Raw genomic sequence first — 22,197 nt, forward strand, 5'->3', positions numbered from 1 at the left:
ACCAAGTTATGATTTCCAGAAAGAACGAGTTAAGCCCTGCATTATTTGAGTAAAAAAATGTTAGCTCTCTTAGATCCTTAGGGTGAGGGAGACTTTTCTTATGAAAAGCGCTCATTGACTTCACGGGTTATACAAAGAGAGGCTGTTTCTGTGCTTGAAAGTTTCGGGGTGGGAGCTCCTCATGGAGCAGGACCACAGCTGGATCAGAGTGACAACTGTCCAGCCTGCTCAGAGAATGCAGCACCCCATGCACCTTTCCGGTGGAGGACAAACACAACTTTTAAAACCAAAAGCTTAGAAAGAAATTCAAGAGCAGCACATGAAGGTGACTAGGGAAATAACTGCTCAAATAACTGTGTCATAAAGTTAATTTTGCTCAGCAGGAAACACACCCAGGATCTGAAGCATACCTATGGTCTATGCCAAAGCAGGTTTAAATAATTTCATTTTCATTTTGGTTTTATGACTTTGAGATAGCATGTTTTCAGCAACTAAATGAAATGGAAAATGCTAATATGAGCTTCTGAGAGCCTAAAGATTTTGTTTAAATTCCAGGTTATTTTGGAATGTGAAAACTACTTGCTGCTTGGATCCATGACAACCATGTAGACACTATTCACTTCAACAATCTGCACCAGCATGGTAAGCCATATTCCAAAGACTGGGTCTCACAATTGTGTTGTGCAATAAGCTGCAGTGACTAGGTATATAAGGGTTCATGTTTCTGTCTCAAAGAGAGTAATATAAAAACTATTAAACAACATAAGCAAGAAGCAAGCAGGATATGGCAACATGCCTTGATTTAGGAACACTGTTTTACACACCAGACAAGTATTAAGTTTCCCAGAATATCTCAGAAAGGATGTTGCTAAGCAAGGATGATGTTAAAAAGGGTATTTAATTAAGATGTCTGAATGCAATTTATAGGACTAACAGCCATTCTCCAAACTATGAGCAACCAGAAAAGGAAAAAGGTCCAAATACAATGAAAAAAAAAGATACTTTTAACGCAAGTTTAAGAACAAATACAGAATGGTTTGTCTACCTTGGGGTCAAAAGGCAATTACACACATCAGACAGAAGTTGACAATCAAACCAGTTATCACTGGATATGATATAAGGAGTATGCTGACAACTTACCAACAGCTGTGACTCCCAGCAGCTATCCTTTCTGGCATTTTCATTTTACATTTCTACAGAATTACAGGAATTTCCTAGAATAAACAAAATAAACAAAACCTGATAATAAATTAAATGAAAACCCTATAGCTAACTTACTACTTCAGAATTCATTAAACAGACAAAAGGAATTTACAGCAGTTAAGAATACACTTGAAAGTTTAGTTAAACAAGCTACCTCTTTTGAATTTGTAACATCAAATCTGCATCTTTTCATAACTGGACAACGGATTTTATTTTTAATTTTATTTTCACTGCATGCATAAATGTTTAGGCCATGGCTTCCGCAAAACAAATAATGACATCAAGACAGAATTATACTGCAAGTATGATTATTAGAGATCTGAACAAAAATTAAAAGGAAGAATCTTCTAACTAATTAGTAATGATAGCTATATTTAAAAAAAATAGAATGCAAAAAGGACATAAAATGATCCCAGTAAAAGGTGGCATAAAAACAGGAACACGCTATGACTCATTCTTCATAAGTTTTATTATTCACTTCACATAAAGTACTGATCACATCTTTAACAGATGCACAAAAACATTCAACCCTTTGCAACAGTATAGTAAGATTGAATAGGGCTATAAATCTTCAAAGTGCAGCACAAACATTAAGCTCTGAGAAGGACATGAAATGGTGACATATAGCACAACTTAAGTGACTTGCTCTAAGGGCAACAAAACAACTGAGTGAATCAAGGCTTAATGAATCCCAGGTTCTCCTTAGCAATGAGTCACATCAGATATCCAGGCCATTTAAATTTGCATTTAGTTTTCAATCATATTTCAGGCTTTTAATAGAATGTCTTCTAAATGTCACCCATGGGTCAGACACTATGCAGTGTTGTCCTCTTGAATTTGTAGCCAAACAGCAACCATGAAACTCCATATATGGCCGGGGGTACTTTCAAACCTGGAAGCTAGATAGTGAAATTTTATAGGAACTTGTCAGAGTTTATACATAAATTCTGCAAATTATAACTGCAAAGAATATGTATGCAATGAGAGCAAATGAGAGGAAAAAGAGCAGAAGCAGCAATAACCATGTTGCACATACTGTCCTTATTGCCTGGTACTTCCCAGCCCCATTGTCCATGGATGTTGAATTCAGGAATGAACTACCCTGGCTTAGATCCTAGGAGTGTTCTGCTGAAAGGGATCTCAAGGACAATAAAAATTTCACTCTCTTACAAGCAAAGCCTTGCAGGTTTCAAGAATGGTGAAGCGTAACTCTGTATGGATATCACTCACACAGAGAGATGCTGAGAATGAAAGAAAACACATGGCCCAGTTTCTAAAACCCACAGCAAAACACGTTGCCCATTTCACAGAAATGAGCTCGACTTGGTGATTAATGGTCATTATAGGTTTGCATGCACACACAAATCCTCATGGGCTCACATTTCAGGAAACACTGAAAATATTTGCATTTTGATTGGAGAAAAGGCATCTGCACTGCAGATTGTTATACTCTAATTCTACAATTATCTCATTAATTTATTTGTCTCTTTAGCAATTTTTGATACAAAATATTTTGCTGAGCTTTCCATTTAGCTGGAGCACATGTCTGAAAGAACAACAGCTTTACCAGTATGTAGAACATTATTGCAATGCCACTAGCATTTGTTAAGTTTCAAAGTTCGTGAAGATCTGAAGGGTGAAGTTCTGACAAACACACATGAAGTTTTAACTGATACTATAAATATCCTGGCTCCCAGAAGGAAAAAGGAAAAAGAAAACACATAGGAAAAAAAGTCCCATAATACTGCATATTTGAAAGTTTTCTAATTTTACTGTTGTTGTTTAAACACTTCACATGAGTCCTAATCCACTGTAGCAAAGCTTATGCTCACTTTAAGCAGGTTAGCATTCCAGTTCAGCTCAAGGGGATGAGCATACTACTCAAGTGATTTATTTGATTGCTGTCTAAATTTAAAATTCACAATGGTACCAAGAGGAGGTTGTTCTATTTCCACACTGTTTTCTGTAGACAGTTAATGCCTCAGAGCATCCTTCTTACTTATCTGTGCACATGAAGAAACCACTTGCAAGGTGTTTTATTATTGCAGGACCAAGACATTTAAAACAAATCTTTCAAGCAGTCGATGGAGTACAATCGGAAAGGTAGGATTATTTTTTTTTCTCCTTGTGTAGGTTTAAAAGTTACTGGCCATTCACTATTGTAACCTCAGCATTCCACAACATAAACCACTTCTCCCTACAGTATTTCACAGTATTTTCTAATGACAATGCTCAGCTGTGATAAGCACTAGTGACAGAACAGAAGTCTTTCTTTCCAACCGTAAGTTCCCTGGTGTAGCAAATAAAAGCTTTCCAATTTCCACTCTGAAGTTTAGAAAAATACACTGTACAGAAAAAATACAGGAATACAAAACTGAATCAATCTAAGACAGTTAACACAGGTGAAAAATGGCATGAGAAAATGTGAAAATGCAGGCAAATGGTATGGGAAGAACAAGAAGAATGGAAGGAAAGTGAGGGAAAGAGGGAGATTTGGGAAAAGAGAACCAACTGGAAAACATAAAGATTAATTTGGTTTGAGAGGGAGAGCACACTGACTTCTAAGAGTTTCCCTATAAAAAGCTGCATGTTATGCCATTAAATGGTCAAACACAAAAGCACAACATCCTGACAATTTTAAGAAATTTCCTTAGTCAATGTGTTAGATTTGGGGGGGAATTTATTTTGTTTGGAGGTTTTTTGGTGCTGGTTTCTTTTTCGTGGAGGGCAAGGTTTTGCTGGATTAGGTTTTTGCTTTTGTTTTTACAGAAGAGAATCACTGACTCATTCTAACTGCTTATGGCTTTATCCAATTTTCTTGGTATTAAGAGATACTGATGTTCTGAGCATTACAACAATACCACCACAATACCTGCCACTAGCAATATTTCATATGATATAAACAAATCAGAAGCATCTGAAATATTCAGGACAAGATGATTTTTGGGCACACTGAGCTTCAGTTGAATACCAGAGCTGAGATCACATATCCTGCCTGGCCTAAATCCTGCCCAAAAGCATATACACAAAACACTCCAATCCTGTATTTGAAACAATCTCTATGGACATCCAAGTCTATTTTCAGAATATTGCTCCCTGAAGTAAAATGTATTGCATACGTAAAGGATAAAGGCCTGCTAAACTGGCAGTGTCTCTTCATACCCACTTCCAAAGACTCAACAGGGGAAAAAAACAATCAAAGAAGCACTGAGCCTTTCCATAGAACTGATGTGCAACCAAGAGTTTTCAATAAGCTAAAATGACAGAACTACATGATTTAAGCTGCTTAGACTTGATTGCTGATTTCCTAAGTTTTATTTTCTTATTTTAACTTACAAGAATTTCACAATATCCAAAACAAATGTCATCTCCACCTCTCTCTTTTCCTGTTCACCAAGGTCACCTGAAGATTCAAAGTCTTTCAGCAGCATATTTTAAAGGTTCTGTTATCTTTGGCCCTAAATTTCTGCAGAAGGCAAATAAATTATTTTTGCACAGAACTCACAGGCAAATACAAGAGACAACAGCTTCCAGCAGATGGGCCAACAAAGAGCTTGATTTCATAGTGTACAGAGTGCTACTATGCTGCAATGAGTGGCACTGTCTGCCAACATACATGGTACAACCACAGAATCACAGAATAAGCTGAGTAGGAAGGGCCCCACAAGGATCATCAAGTCCAGCTCCTGACCCTGCACAGCACCATCCCCAGGAGTCACACCCCGTGCCTGAGAGCATTGTCCAAATGCTACTTGAACTCTCAGATTTAGGGCTGTGAGACCTTCCCTGAGGAGCCTGTTCCAGTGCCCAACCACCCTCTGGGTGAAGAATCTTTTCCTGACATTCAACCTAAACTCTCCTGAAACAACTTCAGGCCATTCCCATGGGTCCTGTAACTGGTCACCACAGAGAAAAAAATAGTGTCTGCTCCTCTTCTTCCCCTCATGAGAAAAGTGTAGACTGCAATAGGGTCTCCCTTCAAGTCTCCTCCAGGCTGAACAGAACAAATGACCTCAGAATATACTTAGGAAGCATTCTGGCTTGTCAAGTTTTTGTCATAGACTAAATCCTACAGCAGTATGCTGTAGCTTTGTAGCTTTCATGCTCACAGTCTGACATTTTTGATTTTTCTAATGTCCCAAGTAGGATTTCTCATTGATAACAGCATCCATAAACCTGATACAATAAAAATGGAATTATTCCAGGAGGCTAAAATAATTAGCCTTTACATATATATATATATATATATATATATATGTATATGCAATTGAGAAACAATCCTCATCTGGCAAATACTTTTATATTTAAGCAGGCTTAAATCCGTTGATTCTGTAAATGGAAATCTAAGAAAAAGTGACTTCTAGGCCAGAAGACAGCGCCCACATCAACTCCCAGTCAAAACCACAGAAAAGGCAGTGATTGTTTTACACAGTATTCAAAGAGTTAGAGAATTCCATCGTAATTTAGGATCCCCAGCTCAGTTTGACCCTCAGTCTTTAAGACACATCTCACAGCTATTAAAATCACATCCTTGATGGCATGTTCTGAGGCAGGCTGCTCGAGCCTGCCATTGGGAAAAAAGCAAAAAAAAACTCACAAAGCAAGGGAACTCTGTGAATTGTAGACCCATGGCAGCACTATCTCAAGATCAGATTCTAAAGCAGTTTCTATATTAAATGTTTTAAGAAGACATTGGATACCACCAAGGATTTTGAGGTGAAATGCTGGAATCCAAGAATTCATTTTCCAAAGCACACAGTTGCACGAGATCACATAGAGACACTTTAACTTCTCAAGAGAAATGACATTTCAGAACCAGCCCCTCTGTTACATAAAAATTGGTTACAACTAATTTGAGGCTCTTCTTGTGTTGCCAGAGATCCCCACTCAGGTAAAGACTAACACAATTACTGACTCAAATACAGTTTCTCTGCTGATTGTTTCTTTCACATGTACACGACCATCTGCTTCCCCAGCGTTTGCCTTGTCACACATTTAGACCATGAATCCCTTGGGAAGGAGCACATTTCTGTTTGCCTTAATACAATATGGGACTAAGCAGGACTCAGTGTTTTAGGCTTCACTACTAAACAAGCTATTATATTTTATGGAATTGATAATTTTAAAAGACAAGAAACATAAACTTCAGTAATTTAAACACTAGACTATGTAAGTTTGGTAAAACCAAATGTAGAAAATAAGCGTAGCTGAAGAGGAAATGAATGAGTTTATGTTACCAGCTATAGCTGATTTACCTTTACGCAAACTGGCTAATGATTGTGAGAGTTTTACCCTTTTCCCCACTCTTCCTTTTACTCTTTAAAAATACAACAATCATTTTGTATGGTAAATAAGGTGGGTGGGGAAATGTTCTGTGACCTAGTGCTGTGAATGATGAGGAACTAGTCAGAGAGAATGTATTTCCTTTAAAGTATCTTATAAATATTTAAAATCAATTGCAAACAGCATAACAGGAAAAACATTGTATGTTCAGATCACCTTCATGTGGTAGCCCTTGTGCTCTCTAGGGCACTCTGCTGCAGCAATAATGCCTCACAGAAAGGTCCACCTTCCATGTGAGCTGGTCTTACTCTCTCAACTGTTTATAAAACACTTGACAGCTACCAGAGATAGCAGTGAATGAAACAGTACAAGAATGACTTCTTAAAAACAAAACAAGGAAAACCTAACTAACTAAAACCAAAACAAAAGTGACAACAACAATAACACAAACAAACCCCGAAACTGTCAGAGCAGAAATAGGAATCTATGATGAGAATGAAACATGGCATTTCATATGCTGACTAATACGGTCAGGAAGCCACCAGGAGTAAGTGGACGATCTGGCCGACCTTACTGGTTTGAAAAGAAGGTCATTTTGAGGAGGAGCCTAGCAAGACTTAACATAGCTATGCATACTATTATCAGCTCAGGCAATGACCAACAGTTACATATCAAAATAGAACCTTTTGTAAAACTGATAGCATCTACTTCTCATTACCTTTCCCTTCCGCCCACACACCCACAAACAACAAGAGCAGGTGTGCTCAGGCAGTTCTGGTAACACCCAAACTTCCCTGCCTTGAGACCTGCCCACTGTTGCCTCTTAGTTTGGTGCAAAACAGCTGCTTGAAAAAGCAAGAATGGGAAGGGGCAATGTAGGAGCAGAAAACCCATCAGCATCTGATAAAAACACAACTAGATGTCTGGAGCTATGGGAAAAGAGCACCTGTAAGTGGAGCAGTTTCTAATGTCGCATTTGCATCAATTCAGGTTCTCCCCATTCCAGGTGAACTATTTACACTAGCACGTAACAATTAGCAGGTACTGCCATTGCCAATTATACTGGCAGAGTTTCTTGGCATATGTACACATAGGTAAGATAATTAGCACATATTTTTCTAGTATAAGCAGAGCACACTGAATCTAACCTTTTCTCTGCATTTTGAGAAAACAAATGTAGGCAGGTATTTCTACCACTCTGACTATCCCACCTGCCAAAGCAGCTTCTCATCAGATCACAGCCAGACACCACACAGGCAGAATGCTCTTCCCCTACGTCACAGAATGCACCCACAATTAGGGGGCACAATTGACCCCTGCACAGTAGACACACCTCTCAGCTACGAGAATTTACTCTAGTTTGGATGCTGTTATGAACAATCCAAAGATATAATACACAATTTATTCTATTACGGTACTATTTCATGTACATGGCAGTTAGGGTTGACTGCTAGTGTTGTGCTCCTGGAACAAAGATCATAGTAACTGCATATTTTTGTCAACTATTACTATTGCTGGATATTACTATTACTAAATTACAACTATTACTAAATTTCCTGGATAAACACTTAATACATGTATACCTTTTCAGATGATACAACACAAAGGTTAAATTTGTGATAGCATATTCCCACTGGTTATTTGGTGAGTTAATACTCTGGTGATTAGCTATGCCATATTGATGGTTCATCTGTGTCCTGGTTTTGGGCAAATTAGGGAAGAAACCTCCGAATGGGGTCCCTCTAGAAAGCAAATTAAAGCTGCCCTTCCCCCTAGCTGGTTCGGGGAAAGATTTCCTTGGAGAATAGTGGAAAAAACCTGTTTGTTTAACAGGCAAAGCATTCACCGGCACAAAAATGAACAATATTAAACAACAGCACCTTTTGCCATTCTGAAGAGATGACAAAGTCAGACAGTCCCCCTGTGAGGTGCAGTCCCCCTGTGAGGCCCGCTGCCTCTTGCCCATCCCTCCAGGGATGCAATGCCACAGCTCCCGCTGCTCTTCTGGGCCCTCAGTCCCAGCAGCTCCGAACAGCTCCCCACAGTCCTGGGGAATTCTCTGCCTCAACTAGCCAAAAAACTAACTAAAAGCAAAGGCGAGCTCTCTCCTGCTGTCCACCGCAGAGAACACTGTCCATGTGAGGGATGCGGGGGAGCAAGTGCAGTCTCTGCACACAAACTGTGCGCTGCTTTTTCTCCCCCTTCGGCCTCAAACAGTCTCAAAGGTGCAGAACTTGATATGCAGCATAAACGGAACAGACAATTGTGGATACAAGCATCAAAAAGTCACCTCAGGACAATCTGGCAAGTATAGTATTTGTTATTTGGGTATTTGACATTCATAGAATCAGAGAAAGGCTTGGTTTGAAAGAGACCTTAAGGACTGTAGTTCACATCCCCCGGCCATGGGCAGGGATGCCACCCACTAGATCAGATTGCTCAGGACTCCATCCAACCTGGCCTTGAACTCTGAGGAATGGAGCATCCACAGCTTCTCTGGGCAACCTCTTCCAGTGCCCCCCTACCCTCTGGGTAAAGAATTTCTTCCCAACATCTCATCTAAATTTCCCCTTTTTCAGTGTTAAACCGTACTGCCTTGCCCCATCACTATCTACCCATGTAAAAAGTTGATCTTCTCTTTTCCAGGCTGAACAACTCCAGCTTTCATATTACGTCTTCAGAGGAGAGGTCCTCCAGCCCTCTGAACCTTTAAATCACTTTTCTTATTAATCTCCTGAAAAGTGTGGGATTGTGCTAATTAGAAACAATTGCGCTTAAGTGTCACTTGGTTTGCTTTGCCCCTTGCTATGACTTCACACGTACCTTTGTCATTTAAGGATTCAGTTATTCTGCTATGTATTACCTTGATGAAGCAAAAACATTTTGTGGTATCAGACCTACTTCCTCGGTAATGAAAACACCACTCCATGTCGGAATACAAAGCATCCAAATTTATGAGGCTGTAACTGTGAGATTCCTTTAATTTTCCAGATAACAAGCAACACATGCTTCTGATCAATAAGACCCAGATTTTGATAACTGGACTGATTAAAACCACTTTTCTCCCTTGAAAAAACCACAAGTCTAAATCAGTTTCATGGCTTTACTGGGAAGAAGCCTAAATTATATCACTAAATCCCACGCTCAAAACCAACATTAACTTTCATGTCTTGAACAGCACACAGAGCACATCAAATTCTTCTCTCACTGAAATAAATAGCCATTGTCTGTACACAGTGTCTGTGTGTAATATCACCCAGAAGTTTGACACTTTAGTCATGAAAATGCAAAGTATCAGCCATCTTGTACAATGTACAATCCATGCATTTGAGTCACCCTCACCAGGGAGAAAGGGAAAAAAAAATCACCTTAAAAATCCATTATCAGTCTTAACAACTAATGACAGTGTATGGATTATTTGCATTCAAGCAATGATCATATTTATCTGTAAAAAACAGGGGGTTAAATTTGAAAATGAAGAAGTAGAGGGTGGCAATGGGAGCCAAACATTGAAAACTGACAGTCATAAGTCACCACTGTAGTTAGGCCATGGGTCAAGAAGTTTTATACAAGTTTCTGAGGAGTCTCGATGTGTCAGCTTCTTCTGTCTTCACTGTTAGCTGTACTAGAAATGCATGCAAGCTGTTCAGTAGGCAAATAATACACTCAGTGGAGAATAAAAGTGGCTGACAGACCTGTGCAGCTCCTCAGCTGCATGAAATAAAGAAAAATAGGACAATTAACAACAACTATATAATAATAATAACCTTGTGCTGGCTGGATAGCAAAAGGCTCCTTCTGACAGACACTGACACTCCTTATTCCCAAATATAGAGCCTGCCTCCCTCAAAACAGAAGAGTAAGCTGCACAAGGAAAAGCACTTGCACAGTTTTCTTTTCTTGCTGAGCAGCACAGATAGGAAGGACTGCAGGGTCACTCAAAGTCAATCCACAGGTCATACTCTGGCAGCAGGATGGCACAGCCAGGCATCTCACTAGGGCTGGACTGCAAGATGGCTGAAGCACAGGAACAACACCTCAGTGCTTCATTTTAAGAAAGTGTGAACAAAAAGACTGAAGTCAATTCAGCTAGCAAAAACCAGCAAGACTAAAATAGCCCATGAGGTGGGATCTGCTTCCTATAAGGGATCATATTACAGTTCCTCAGTTTAGTTCATTTATTTTAAAATATATATGCCAGTTGAGTTATTCCCTCCACATTTAAAATAAATTTCCAGATTAAGATTCAGTCAGGAAAAATGAAATTAGGTTTCAGTCCAGCTCTAAGTATTGGCCTCAGTGAAGATTTGAGCACAGACTGTGCTCTCCACAGACCATGATAGAATAATAGAATAGTTTGCGTTGGAAGAGGTCATGTAGCCCATGCCCTCTGCAATGACCAGGGACATCTTCAAGTAGATCAGGTTGTTCAGATAATTCTGGGCCTAAGATGTTTTGGGTTCTCCTGCTCCCCAAGCCTGCACCTGTTCTGAGGCCCTCTGGTCTCAAAACAGTGACTAAGGTCAGGGAAAAACCCACAGGATTTGAAGTGTTCTCTGTATTTTAAGACAGTTCTTACAGATTATATTCATCCAATAGTAGTGATTAGGCAGCACAGTATGTGTCTAAGTTATGTTCCTCATCTTTTTTTCTTTACGTGGTTTTCTCTGTTATTCTCTCTCCCCCTCTAGCACAAGCTGGTAATGTTTTCTACTGTATGTTTACTAGCTTTCTAAATTTCTAAATATAGTTCCTCTCAACTCTGCCACTCCTCCTACAGTTTTTCTGTGCCTCTTTTATATTATCTGCCATCCAGATCAATTATTCCTCTGCCTCCACGCCTCAGTAACACAAACACTCATAGAATGTTTTGGGTTCAAAGGAACTTTAAAGGTCATCACGTCCACCCGCCCTGCAATGAGCATGGACATTGCACTTCCTTCCTCCAGCCTGGGGCACATCTGAGCCTTTGTCAGACCTATCTCATGCTGAGGACAGTCTCTGAAATCTTCTGAGAGGTGTGAATGCCTACTGAGCATAGAAGGCAAACTGCACCTCTTGTTAGGAGAAGCTTGTCAGGTTCTAGAGCTCTCTAAGGTTATTCCCACCCCACATTCTCTATATTTCTTCTGCACATATTTCTATACTTTCTCTACAAATACTTTCTCTTCCCACACTTGCCTCTGTGCATATGTCTCCCAGCTGGTTAGAATTTGGCATCTATGTTAGCAAAAAAATACCAACAAAGTAAATTGTGTTTGTTATTAATGAGGCAGACAGACATAATTTTGATGAACACAGATTTCTGTCCATTGCAAAGAGACTGGTAGCTCAGGGCAATATCCTCAGACTGGACAGCTTTCACTGAGGAGTGCAAAACACAGCAAACCAATAGGAAAGTGGGGAAGACACTGGCAGGATCAAGTCTGAAAGATGCCTCTACTGGAAAAAGTCATCAGAAGGAGGTGCCTCAGGCCCCTGGGAGATACATCATTCAGGCTCATCAGCCCAGATAATACCCATGTAGGAAAAACCTCCTTACTTGCTAAGGTAATCTAGAGTGGGAAAGGACGGAGGAGTAAAAAGCCAAACAACAGAAGCACCAGCGTGTGTGGGTTGAAAACTCCAAACAAACTAAAAAAGACTGGAATAAAAATAATGATCCAAAGTCAGAATTTATCTGTTTGAGATCTACTAGAGAAGCTATTTTAATATGGTCTTCCTCAGCTTTCTGCCTCTGCTCCTGGAGGTGTCTGAAAGGAATTTAAAAATAAAACTCAGGACAGAAAAAAAATACACCATGAATAAAAATAAGACTGACCTTTTTCTGTTTCCATGTAAACTTCCAAGAATATTGAGAAAGGTGCCAAACCATTTTTATGACTCAAAAATATTTTTCTTCCCTTTTCATGACATTATCTCTTGTTTGCCTTTTATTTACTCATAATACAGCCACAGTTTAAATAGACAATATGAGTTATGTTATTACATAATTTAAAGTCAGATACCTTGTGTTTCTCAAATCTGATAAAGAAAAGCAGACTTCTCTTAAAGCACACTATGGCTTGAAACACAAGGTTGTGGGTTTGGAGTCAGACATTATTCTTGTTATCCTCACCAAGGTGTCACACTTGAAAGGAAGTCCCACCTCATTCTCTGAGCAGGCGCCACCATAAATGTTCTCAACCACCTCCCCTTTTTCAGAATTTGTTTTACAGATGGGATTTGTGTCCTTCTCTCTTCAAACTAAGACCATCTCCTTTCACCGTGCAATTTTTTTCCAACTCTTTTTAAAGAAGTTGCTCTCCTGTATCATATTGCTCTAAAGGAAGAAAATCAGTCTTTCATAGCATCAGGTCTTCCTTGTCTCTCTGTGAACACTTATTTAATACATTGCAAGCACATTATATCTAGACTCTTTTGACACAGTCAGCTAAAGGTCTGCTGGGGTGGCGGGGTAAACACACAAAACTGGTCTTCTTCCATCTCTTTCACTGAAGGATCATAACTTCACTGCAAGACTGATTATTTCGTAGAAACTGGTACAAGCTCATCCACAGAGACACACTTTAGGGGATTCAGCAGCTACTAAAAGCTAAAAAATTCAAGTTCAAGATTTGGGACAGTAAAAAATTTAATTTCTGGCCTCCTTCATTCCTTTTACCTCAGCAGCTCCATCTCATTCCTCCAAATGCTCCAAGTGGTCCAGTCCACATCTAAAAAAACTTCTAAATAATGTCTACTTAACATTTATGCAGAGCTTTAATGCCAGGTGATGTATTAGTGTTCAGGATTAAGTAGCTAGGAATAACTAGTGACAGACTTTTACAGGCCTTCAGAAATTTCATGGTCAAGAAAGAATAATATCAAGGATTAATGGCAGTTTGATCTGACTTCTGAGACTATAAATAATAAAGGATTTTACTGCCATTTTAGACAGGCAGCCTTTTTTTTGGGGGGGGGGGAACTAGCCCCCAAAGTGTTCTACAAGAGAGCATTCCACATCATGTCACGTTTATCTGAAATTATCTCCTCAATTTAGCAGCAGGGCATATCTGACAGAACAAACATTTAATAAGGATGCAATGTTTCTAAATTCAGTATCAGTTAACATATCATCATCCATTGCTTGAGGTTTCTAATGCTCTTTTGTTTCAAGCCTGTAGCACTTGCTTGACTCAAACTGCTCCAGAGAGCAGCTTATTAGTATTATTTATCCATTAATGCAACTATGAACCTCACACAATACACAAGTCTTTAGAGCTCGGTATCTAAAACAAGATAAGTAGGATTAAAGCATGCTTTTTCATGCTATAAAAGCAATTTGTTCCCCAGAATTATTTTCCAGCTTGACTTGAAAGATTATCATAAATGGAAGGGAAGGCGGGAAAAAAAGCCAGTGTTCGACAGTGACATTGTAAAAGTATATTCCTATTTCAGGGATGTGAAATAATTCATAAGATAATACAACATACACTGTTTTCCATATGCAATAGCTTATTCATGCCACAGGACAGATCCAGATGTAACTAATCAGTGGAAAAGCATAATGCAGTAGCTGCAGAGATAATTCCAACAGCAGCTGTAATTTAAAAAACCAAGAAAAACAACAAACACACACACCAAAGAAGAGGAAAGTGTTCTCTTTGAAAACTACAACACTAATTTCAATTTATAATTGCCTTCTATGATGATCACAAATGTCTTTACAACATAATAAAGGCCACCAATTAGGACTTCCCAATGCTTAAAACCTATACACAGTATTTTTTGCTTTTTAAAAAAATCACAAAATTTGTAAATAAAATCCCTCAGTAGGAAATCTGTCAGATAAAACTCTAAGCAGAAGCACCCTGACTTGAAGGGCTCACTCTCACCTAAAAGCAACATCTGTTGTTACAGCTTGTCTACATAAAAATCAGAACTGGGCTCACCAAATCTCTAAACTTTAAAGCTGAGCCAAAGGCTGTGTGGGCATTTCAGTGGGTAATCCCCTTCAGACAAGAATCCCTGTATCAGAATTCCTGCTATGATGTTGCAGAGGTGTGTGGGGTGAGAATACACAGAACATGGTCAGCAGGAATGTGGCAGGGAGACTGCAATTCAGGGAAGGAAGCAGCACCAAGGGAAAGGAAGCAAAACAGCTGGCTTAAAAGCCATTCCAACAAGCACTCAGCTACATCAGGGTGGCCACTTCTGATAGAAATTTCTGCTCCAGAACAGTTCATGTGTACACAAAGACATAAAGCATAGGTATGAGCAGATATACCCTAGGCTAAAACCAGCTCCTGAATGACTGTAGGGCCTTAGAGGCTCCAAGAATTAGACATCAGGTATTTAGTTCAGTGCTAACACCAGAAGTACTCAGATTTTAGAGGGGAACTGCTATAATTTACACTTCTACTAGCATAATTGCCAGTGTGTAGTTCAGCCATGCCTGAGAAGAATAATCAATATTACTTTCCTTGGATGTTTTGTAAATATATTACTCCAGAAAATACCCTGACCTTGCTTCATCAATTTCTGTTTTATGGGAAATGAGCCACTGTCCTTAGGCATTGGCAGAAGTATGTGAGTTTGTAGAGTATCTCAAGAGGAAAAAAAAGAGCCTGAATAACAACAGACAAAACATATTAAACGACCTGTCCTGACTTATTCTCTTGAAATAAGATAGCCACCACCTGTGGGCCTGAGAGATTTTAGCCTGCCCAGCAGCTGCTAAAATTTTCCCAAGGAAAAGTTTCTCAAGAAAGCTTCTTCTCAAAACAATCTTGGTAAACAACTATTCTTTCTCAAAACAATCTTTCTCCAGGTGGTGTTTTCTGTTTCTTTAGTTTAATCAATGGCATTAGAGAGGTGTCATTCCTATTCACCAATCATGTTAAGTCTGTATCGGAACACCTTATAAAAAGTAGCAAGAATTTAGAAAATAAACCCTTATTTTTCTATACCTTTTGCCTTCTGAATTATTTGGAGTCTTTCATGTCCTACAGCGACAACCACCCATAAAGAATATTGGGGGTTTTAGAGGTTTTGGATGTTCAGATCTGGGACTTCAGTTTAGATTCAGAACAGGAATGTTCTCAAGGGTCCAAATCAGCAAACCATTTCTTCTCATAATAAAGACATTGTATAAGAACCATAGTTCACTGGATCAGGCAATGGTGTAGCAAAACACAGTCTGATAGTTGTAGTGAAACTCTGGAATTTTACTGCAGTAAAATGGAGGTGCAACATACTACTTATAACAAAATGCCCATTCCAGGAATTTGTCTGTGCCTCGCTAAGAGATAGTTCCACAAAAATGTCACCTCAATGCTCAGCAGCTGTCACAGGGTCAAAGGACTGGAAACAAGATATTAGGAAAGAATAAACCTGCTTCTTTCATGTTTCAAACACCTTGAGATCTCTGCATTTGTAGTTCTCACACTTCATTTGGATAGGATCTTAAAATGCAAAAAGACTTAGAGAACAGCACAAGGACAGTTCATATGCACAAAACAATGTCAGTATGGGCAACATTTAAATAGATGAGCACTGAAGGGACAGTACAGGACCTCTACTATAGTGACAATTGGACATGATGGTCACTATTTCTTCTAATACAAGAATTATGAGGCACCAAATACTACTAGTAAAAAAAAGGTTCAAGTCAAATAAAAGCAGGTGATTCTTCCCACAGGCAAGGTTGGTCTGTGAAAGTACTGAGTAAAGGATGCAGTAGATGCTAGCAGCTTACCATTTCAAAAAACAGCTGGGCAAATTCATGGTAGAGAACTTTACCAACAGGTGTCAAGTGGGGAAATAAAAAAAGAAAAAAAGGAAAAAAAAGCCCAACCAAACAGCAAACCAACAACCCACACCCAACACACCGACTTAAAATTCTCCAAATCATAAAATTGCTTAGGAAACTATTTTGCGAGAACATCGCTATCTAAGAATTGTTAAATTGTTCCCCGGACTTTTCCCCCATTAAAGACCATTGCCAGTGCAAGACAACAACCTACAAAGACCTTGAACAGTACTCCATCCATTCTTGCATAGACATCTTTCTTTTTAGCTAACAAAACCCTTCTAAACATGAGCACCATTTTCAATGCAATTTCTCATATATTAATTTCATAATGCTTCACTTACTCTGTCTCTCCCTTGCCTTCCCTTTCTCTCTTTTCAGATTAAGGAAAATCCAGATGGGGTGCAGATGCTGCAAAATGATACAAAGGTACAATAGAACAAGAATTGCTTAGACTGAATAAAACAAAAGCATTAAACCATGTGTCTGTGCTCCCCCACACCTGTTGCTTTAATTAGCCCTGTAAAAGGTTGGAGTTTTCTCAAAGTTTACAGCATCTTTAAGCATAGGTATACAGACTTCTTATGAAAGTCCTTTTAATTTACTATAATTAAGGTCCACTTCTATAATTCCTACCTCACAAAAGGAATTGTGTTGCATTGAAAACTCTTCTTTAGTAAAGTTTTTTCTAATTTAGGTAGCATGAACTTCCCTCAATTCAGCAGAACAAGGAGCACACACTATGTCAGATCCTCCCTCTCTCCCAAGCAATGAAAATGAACAGTTTCTTGCTTCCATCATAGCTGTTAAATTTAGTTAGTTTGGGGCAGAATTCCCATATTAAAAGTCTCGCTAGAGAGAAGGACTTTTATAAAGACCACATTTCAGCCTCACTTGAGGGTTCGTACTTCCCTTGGCCATTTCTGTAGAACAGGTAAGGAACTGGGGAGAAAATGGTGCTATGAGAGAAAAAAGAAAGATAAAGAAAAGAGAGAGACCCTTGGCCGAGAGTCAAGGAAGTTATAGAGCAAGAAGAAGAAAATGAGTCGGGGCGGGGGGGCGGGGGTGGGGGTGCAAGAGGAGGACAAAAAACTTGAAAGAACACCAGGAAAAAATGGGAGATACTTTAGCAGCTATATGAGGACATATTAATTAACAATCCATGCTATGACTACTCATTGGCTAATCAGCTCCCCAGAGAAAATAAAAAATAAGGCTGGAAACACGCAATGACCAGCACACAGCTCTCCAATGTCCTCCTTATGCTCCGGGTGAATCTCACTACAGGGGTTAGTTATGATCAGTCCCAGGAGACAGCAGCCAACAGCATATTCAGCATTCGGTTTAACTCATTCTCAGGAACCAAGCTAAAGTTCAGTGACACTCCTTCCTCAAGATCTTCAATTTAAAAGGGAAGATTAATCTTTTTTTACTAATTATGTTAATTAACATCATAAGTAACATTCCTTTTACAAATTTTCCTTACTCCAGCTATATCTTTGATCCAGAAGAAGTACAATCATCTGGATGCATTCATGAAGTAAACAGCTATAAACACAATGAACAAGGCAGCAATAAATCCAAATTCAAAGAGAATAGTGAAAATGAAGAACCCAAAAATGAACTCCAGAAGGATGAGGCAAACAAAACAGAAAATAAAAATCCAGTAAACAGTACAACAGAAACTCACTGCAATCACAGAGGCAATGATTCTCAAGAGGATGGCCTTGTGAAGTGTGCTGCAAAGCTTGATGTTGCAGTCAATGGTGGCAACTCCTGTGCTCAGCACTCCATGCTCAACCCCAACACAAGCCCAGTGAAAGAAACCAGTGAAAAGGGAACTTCCAGCCAGTCAGAGGCTTCTTCAGCCAGCAATAGAGACTTTTACACCAAATCAAATAGGTCTGGACAAGAACTTGACCTAGACACAAGCAGTCAGAATAAGACAGCCAGCAATGTGCCTAGCAGTATTCCAGACTCCCAGTCTGCAGAAGACAGCATCATTCTCAAAGGAAACTCAATACTGGAGACAGAAAACAATGCCATAAGACTGCCAGATATTGATTATCCCCAAAATAGCAATGAAACTGGGAACTATGTTGAAAAAGATGGCTTTTCAGTCAACCTCACACATTCAGACCAAAACACTAGTGCTTCAGCAATACAAGGCCAGGACCTTTGTGTAATCCCACCTTTGCCAGTGAAAGAGAGCAGTAATGAACCTCTGAAAACTGATTCTGCAAGTTTGAGTGAGAGCCTTACTGGTGGGATCACTGCAGTGGCTGTTACCAAAGTTGTACAGGCACCTACACACAGCAACCACAAAGATGTCAATGGAGGAATTGAGGAGGAAGATGCAGAAGTTGCAGCAGCTCTGGCTGCACTGGAAGCTGCAACAGCAGGAGAAGACCTAGAAGATGATGATGAGTACTAGATGGTTTGTTCTAATACCTTGGATAAGATCCAGATGTTATTTCTGGATCCAAATGAACAAATACATAGCACACACGGGGAGCTGTTATGAACAGCATATATAAAAGGAGTTGGGACTAAACCTCGGTCCCTTCAGCTGTTTTATACAGCCTTTTAATTTCTACCACCTGAGGTACAGAAGTGCTCCCTTGACTAATGGCAATACTCTTCTCTATGGGCCCAAGCAGGAGGGCAAAGCATCATTTCTTCCACACAGAATATTCAGTTGTACACTCACCTTGCCTGGACCCATGCAAGTGTTTCCTTTTTTTCCTCATGAGAGTCTGTGCACACTGCATGTTCCAGGTTCACAAAACTCCCATTATCTAAAATAGAACTATTGAAGCCACGGAGTTAGAAACCACAGATTTTCATCATTAGCAGAAAAAAACTACATGAATCAGCCAAAGTTCTATGATCTACTGAAATGTGAAATAGGGAAGGCAGCTTGGACTGAACTTTGCCGTGGCTATGGTTCCATTATGGATTAAGCCTAAATCTATGCATGTGTACCTGACATTAGAATAATATCATTTCTCCCCACACATCTCTCCCTTGACTGTGTTTGACACCCCAAGTGTTGCTGCTCCATTGCTTAAAACAGCAGAAGCCCAGCCAAATCCAAGAGAGTGGGTAAATTTCTGTTGGTTTAATGTGCTAAAGGAGAATTGCATACACACTATGAGGGAGGCCAGAGAGAGATCAAAACTCAGTCCCCACTAGTTTGGAGAAATTAAAACTGTTGTAAAATTACAGCCTGAAACCTCTGAACTCCACTAAATTTTCCAGGTACACATGACCTGTCTTAACAATAGTTTTCAAACATGTTGTGTCTCAAACATCCCCAGCAAGAAGTGTTTTGTTTATATGAAAACAGCAAGAGCCAACTAGACTCCTCCTTTGCCCTGCTCTAGTCCCTAAATTTACATCAGGAAAGGGACTGAGCTTCCAAATTGGATACTTGCATTCTTGGTGGGACTGCATTTGTAATGGGAGAAAAAAAGGAGGTAGAGACCAATTTGGTGCTGCCAATTCAGCAAAAGTATGGTTGAAATAGAAAGGGCTTGACATTTTATACTGAAATTTTGAGGTTTCTACATTTTTGTTATAAACTCCTAATAAATTTTTAACCATATAAAAATAATCTGGTGGATTTTGTACTTTATGTATTTTCTGAATATAAAAGTTACGTTAAATAAGTTCAGTAAGATACGGCCCTCATTAGATAAATGAAAACACCAACTATGTATTTGCCAACAGTATATGCTGATTTCTATTTCTCAAAACAGTAATGATACTCCTAGGAGCAATTAAAACAACCTAAAGTCTCAGCTTCTAGAGACCTATATTCAGCTACAGGCAAGAGTCACAACATTTTATCTGTAAAATAAAAAAGCTTTCTAATGTTTTAAAGTACTGTAGTACTGTTGATTTCTCTACCCCTTTCCTATTTTAATAGGTCCTCCTAAGCCTCCTCCTAAGTGCATACACATGCATTTGCCTTTCAAAGATTACTGAATACTGAAAGTCAGAGAAGGTGTCAGCACATTGCCAATAATGAGTTACACCGAGAGTGTCACCAGTCCTGAGTGTCCTTGCCCATCCCAGGGCTCCCCCAGCCCTGCCTGGGGCCCAGGACCTCATTCACCCCCAGCCCAGCCAGAGACCCAGCCAGAGATGCCTGTGCTGGGGCTGTCCTGGTGCTGTTGGCTGCCCCACACCCAGGCTGGGACAGACTCTGGCTCTTGCTATCCCCAGAGAGCCCCTAGTGCTCCCCACATCCCAGCCTCAGGGAGCCAGCAGCCCCTTGCTGCACCATGACATGAACCATAAAAAACAATTCAAGTAAAAAAAGATGTTAAAGGAAGAAATGCAGCAAATACCCCAGAAAACCTGATTTTTTCAACATCCGCTCAGTTTTATTTTTCTAACCTGAGCTCCAGCTCAAACTTCAAGTACAAATCACAGCAAGTTTTTCACCTGGCTCCTCAAACACTAAAAAAAATTAGAGGAGAGCCCCTGGTCAACTCAAACCAAGCAGTTCTTCCAAGGGCAACTACCCGCAACCATGGGCTACCAGTCGAAATCCTCTGCATGAGAGCAGCCGAGCCACAGACAGTGCATGTCTTGCAGCCCAAGTTCTCATTGTCATAAATATAAGAGGCAAAACCCAGCCTAAAGCAAGTCTATCCACTGCATTGGAAATAACTGGTCAGTGTTCTGTCACAGAAAAAAATAAATAAATAAAAAAAAGTCAGGCATCTACATATCTCACATCTCAAACCTACATCACATGGAAAGCTTCCATAAAATAAACCTATGAGGTAACACCAACATTCAGACTTTTACCTGCTAAGTAAAAATCCCAGTGTAGTTTTTAAATTAAAAAAAAAAAAAGAAAAACAAAAAACATTTGTATGCATTTTATATTTACGTATGTGTTTATATACCGTCAACTCTACCATGACACCACTGAGTGTCAGGAATTCTTAGCATTTTTTCAGACTACAGTACAATTTTCACGATAAATGTGAAAAAATCACTTATTTAAGAAATATTTTTTAAATGCCACACACTATTTCCTCCATAAAAATTAGATTCTAAGTAATGTGAGAACCAAATCTTACTCAGTCCATCAGATGTTGATTCAAACAAAAACACCACCAGCTTGAAGAATCCATTTTGCTCAGGCAAATGTGAGAGTAAAATTCAGTAACTTGAGAAAACAAACAAAAAAAATCACAGAAAAAATGCTACTAGAAGCAAGAGTAAACTGTATTTAAAGCGTTCTCTTAAAAACTATACATTTTTTAAGACACCCAGACACTGTAACTTCACTTCCAATCAACTTATGTTTCCTATATTCTGAGGGATCACTTATGAAGTATCATTTAAATCTTTCAGTTTTCCTTTGATACAAAAGAAATTAACATGGGAACTGGTTGGCCAATATCTATTATTAGCAACATTTCTATACTTGATGTAATCCTTTACAGGTAAGTGTGAAGACATATGTAGTAATAAAGAAAAGGCAATAGGATGGAAAATTATGATAAGAATTGGTATTTCTATAAAAGTTTTTGCATCTTGGAAGCTCATGTTTTATTTGTTATTCTTCAAAGTCAGTAACAGTTTCAAGGGAATTTGCAATCTTTCGTATATAAGCAGAGACATTGAGGAAGACTAAGTTTAGCACCTTCACATTTGGCAGTAGGTCAACCCTGGATTATTAAAAAAAATTAGATCACTGCAGAGATTTCACACATGAAAACAGGAGTGGAAAACAGCCCAGTCCACCCCCAAGGAAGTTAATTATTTCGTAGAGAAAACACAGCAAGAGTAGAACCCAAAACTTGACACTGCAGAATTCAGCTCAGCAAACAAAGTTCTAACGACTAAGCAGGAACCTGGAAATAGATAAATTCCACAAACCAGGAGGTTTTTCC

The 22,197-nt window shown here is 39.2% G+C and overlaps 1 protein-coding gene across 4 annotated transcripts in view; it reads left to right on the forward strand.

Moving 5' to 3' along the window:
* The window catches only part of PGCKA1 (PDCD10 and GCKIII kinases associated 1), a 41,497-nt gene extending 21,355 nt beyond the window's left edge, over nucleotides 1-20,142 (forward strand). Inside the window, exons 3-6 of one of the 4 annotated variants that reach the window (XM_083861731.1) lie at nucleotides 556-642; nucleotides 3,252-3,306; nucleotides 16,661-16,708; nucleotides 17,771-20,142. In XM_083861731.1, coding sequence (XP_083717857.1) covers nucleotides 16,677-16,708; nucleotides 17,771-18,713 — 975 coding nt within the window. In that variant the 5' untranslated portion in view covers nucleotides 556-642; nucleotides 3,252-3,306; nucleotides 16,661-16,676 and the 3' untranslated portion in view covers nucleotides 18,714-20,142. Of the gene's footprint in view, nucleotides 1-555; nucleotides 643-3,251; nucleotides 3,307-9,132; nucleotides 10,198-16,595; nucleotides 16,709-17,770 lie in introns of those variants that run through there. The other 3 variants (XR_014590135.1, XM_083861732.1, XM_083861730.1) reach the window with 3 other exon arrangements.
* The last annotated feature ends 2,055 nt before the right edge of the window (nucleotides 20,143-22,197 follow it).

The sequence above is a fragment of the Zosterops lateralis genome, assembly GCF_965231275.1.
Source record: "Zosterops lateralis genome assembly, chromosome: 5".
Taxonomy (NCBI): Eukaryota; Metazoa; Chordata; class Aves; order Passeriformes; family Zosteropidae; genus Zosterops; species Zosterops lateralis.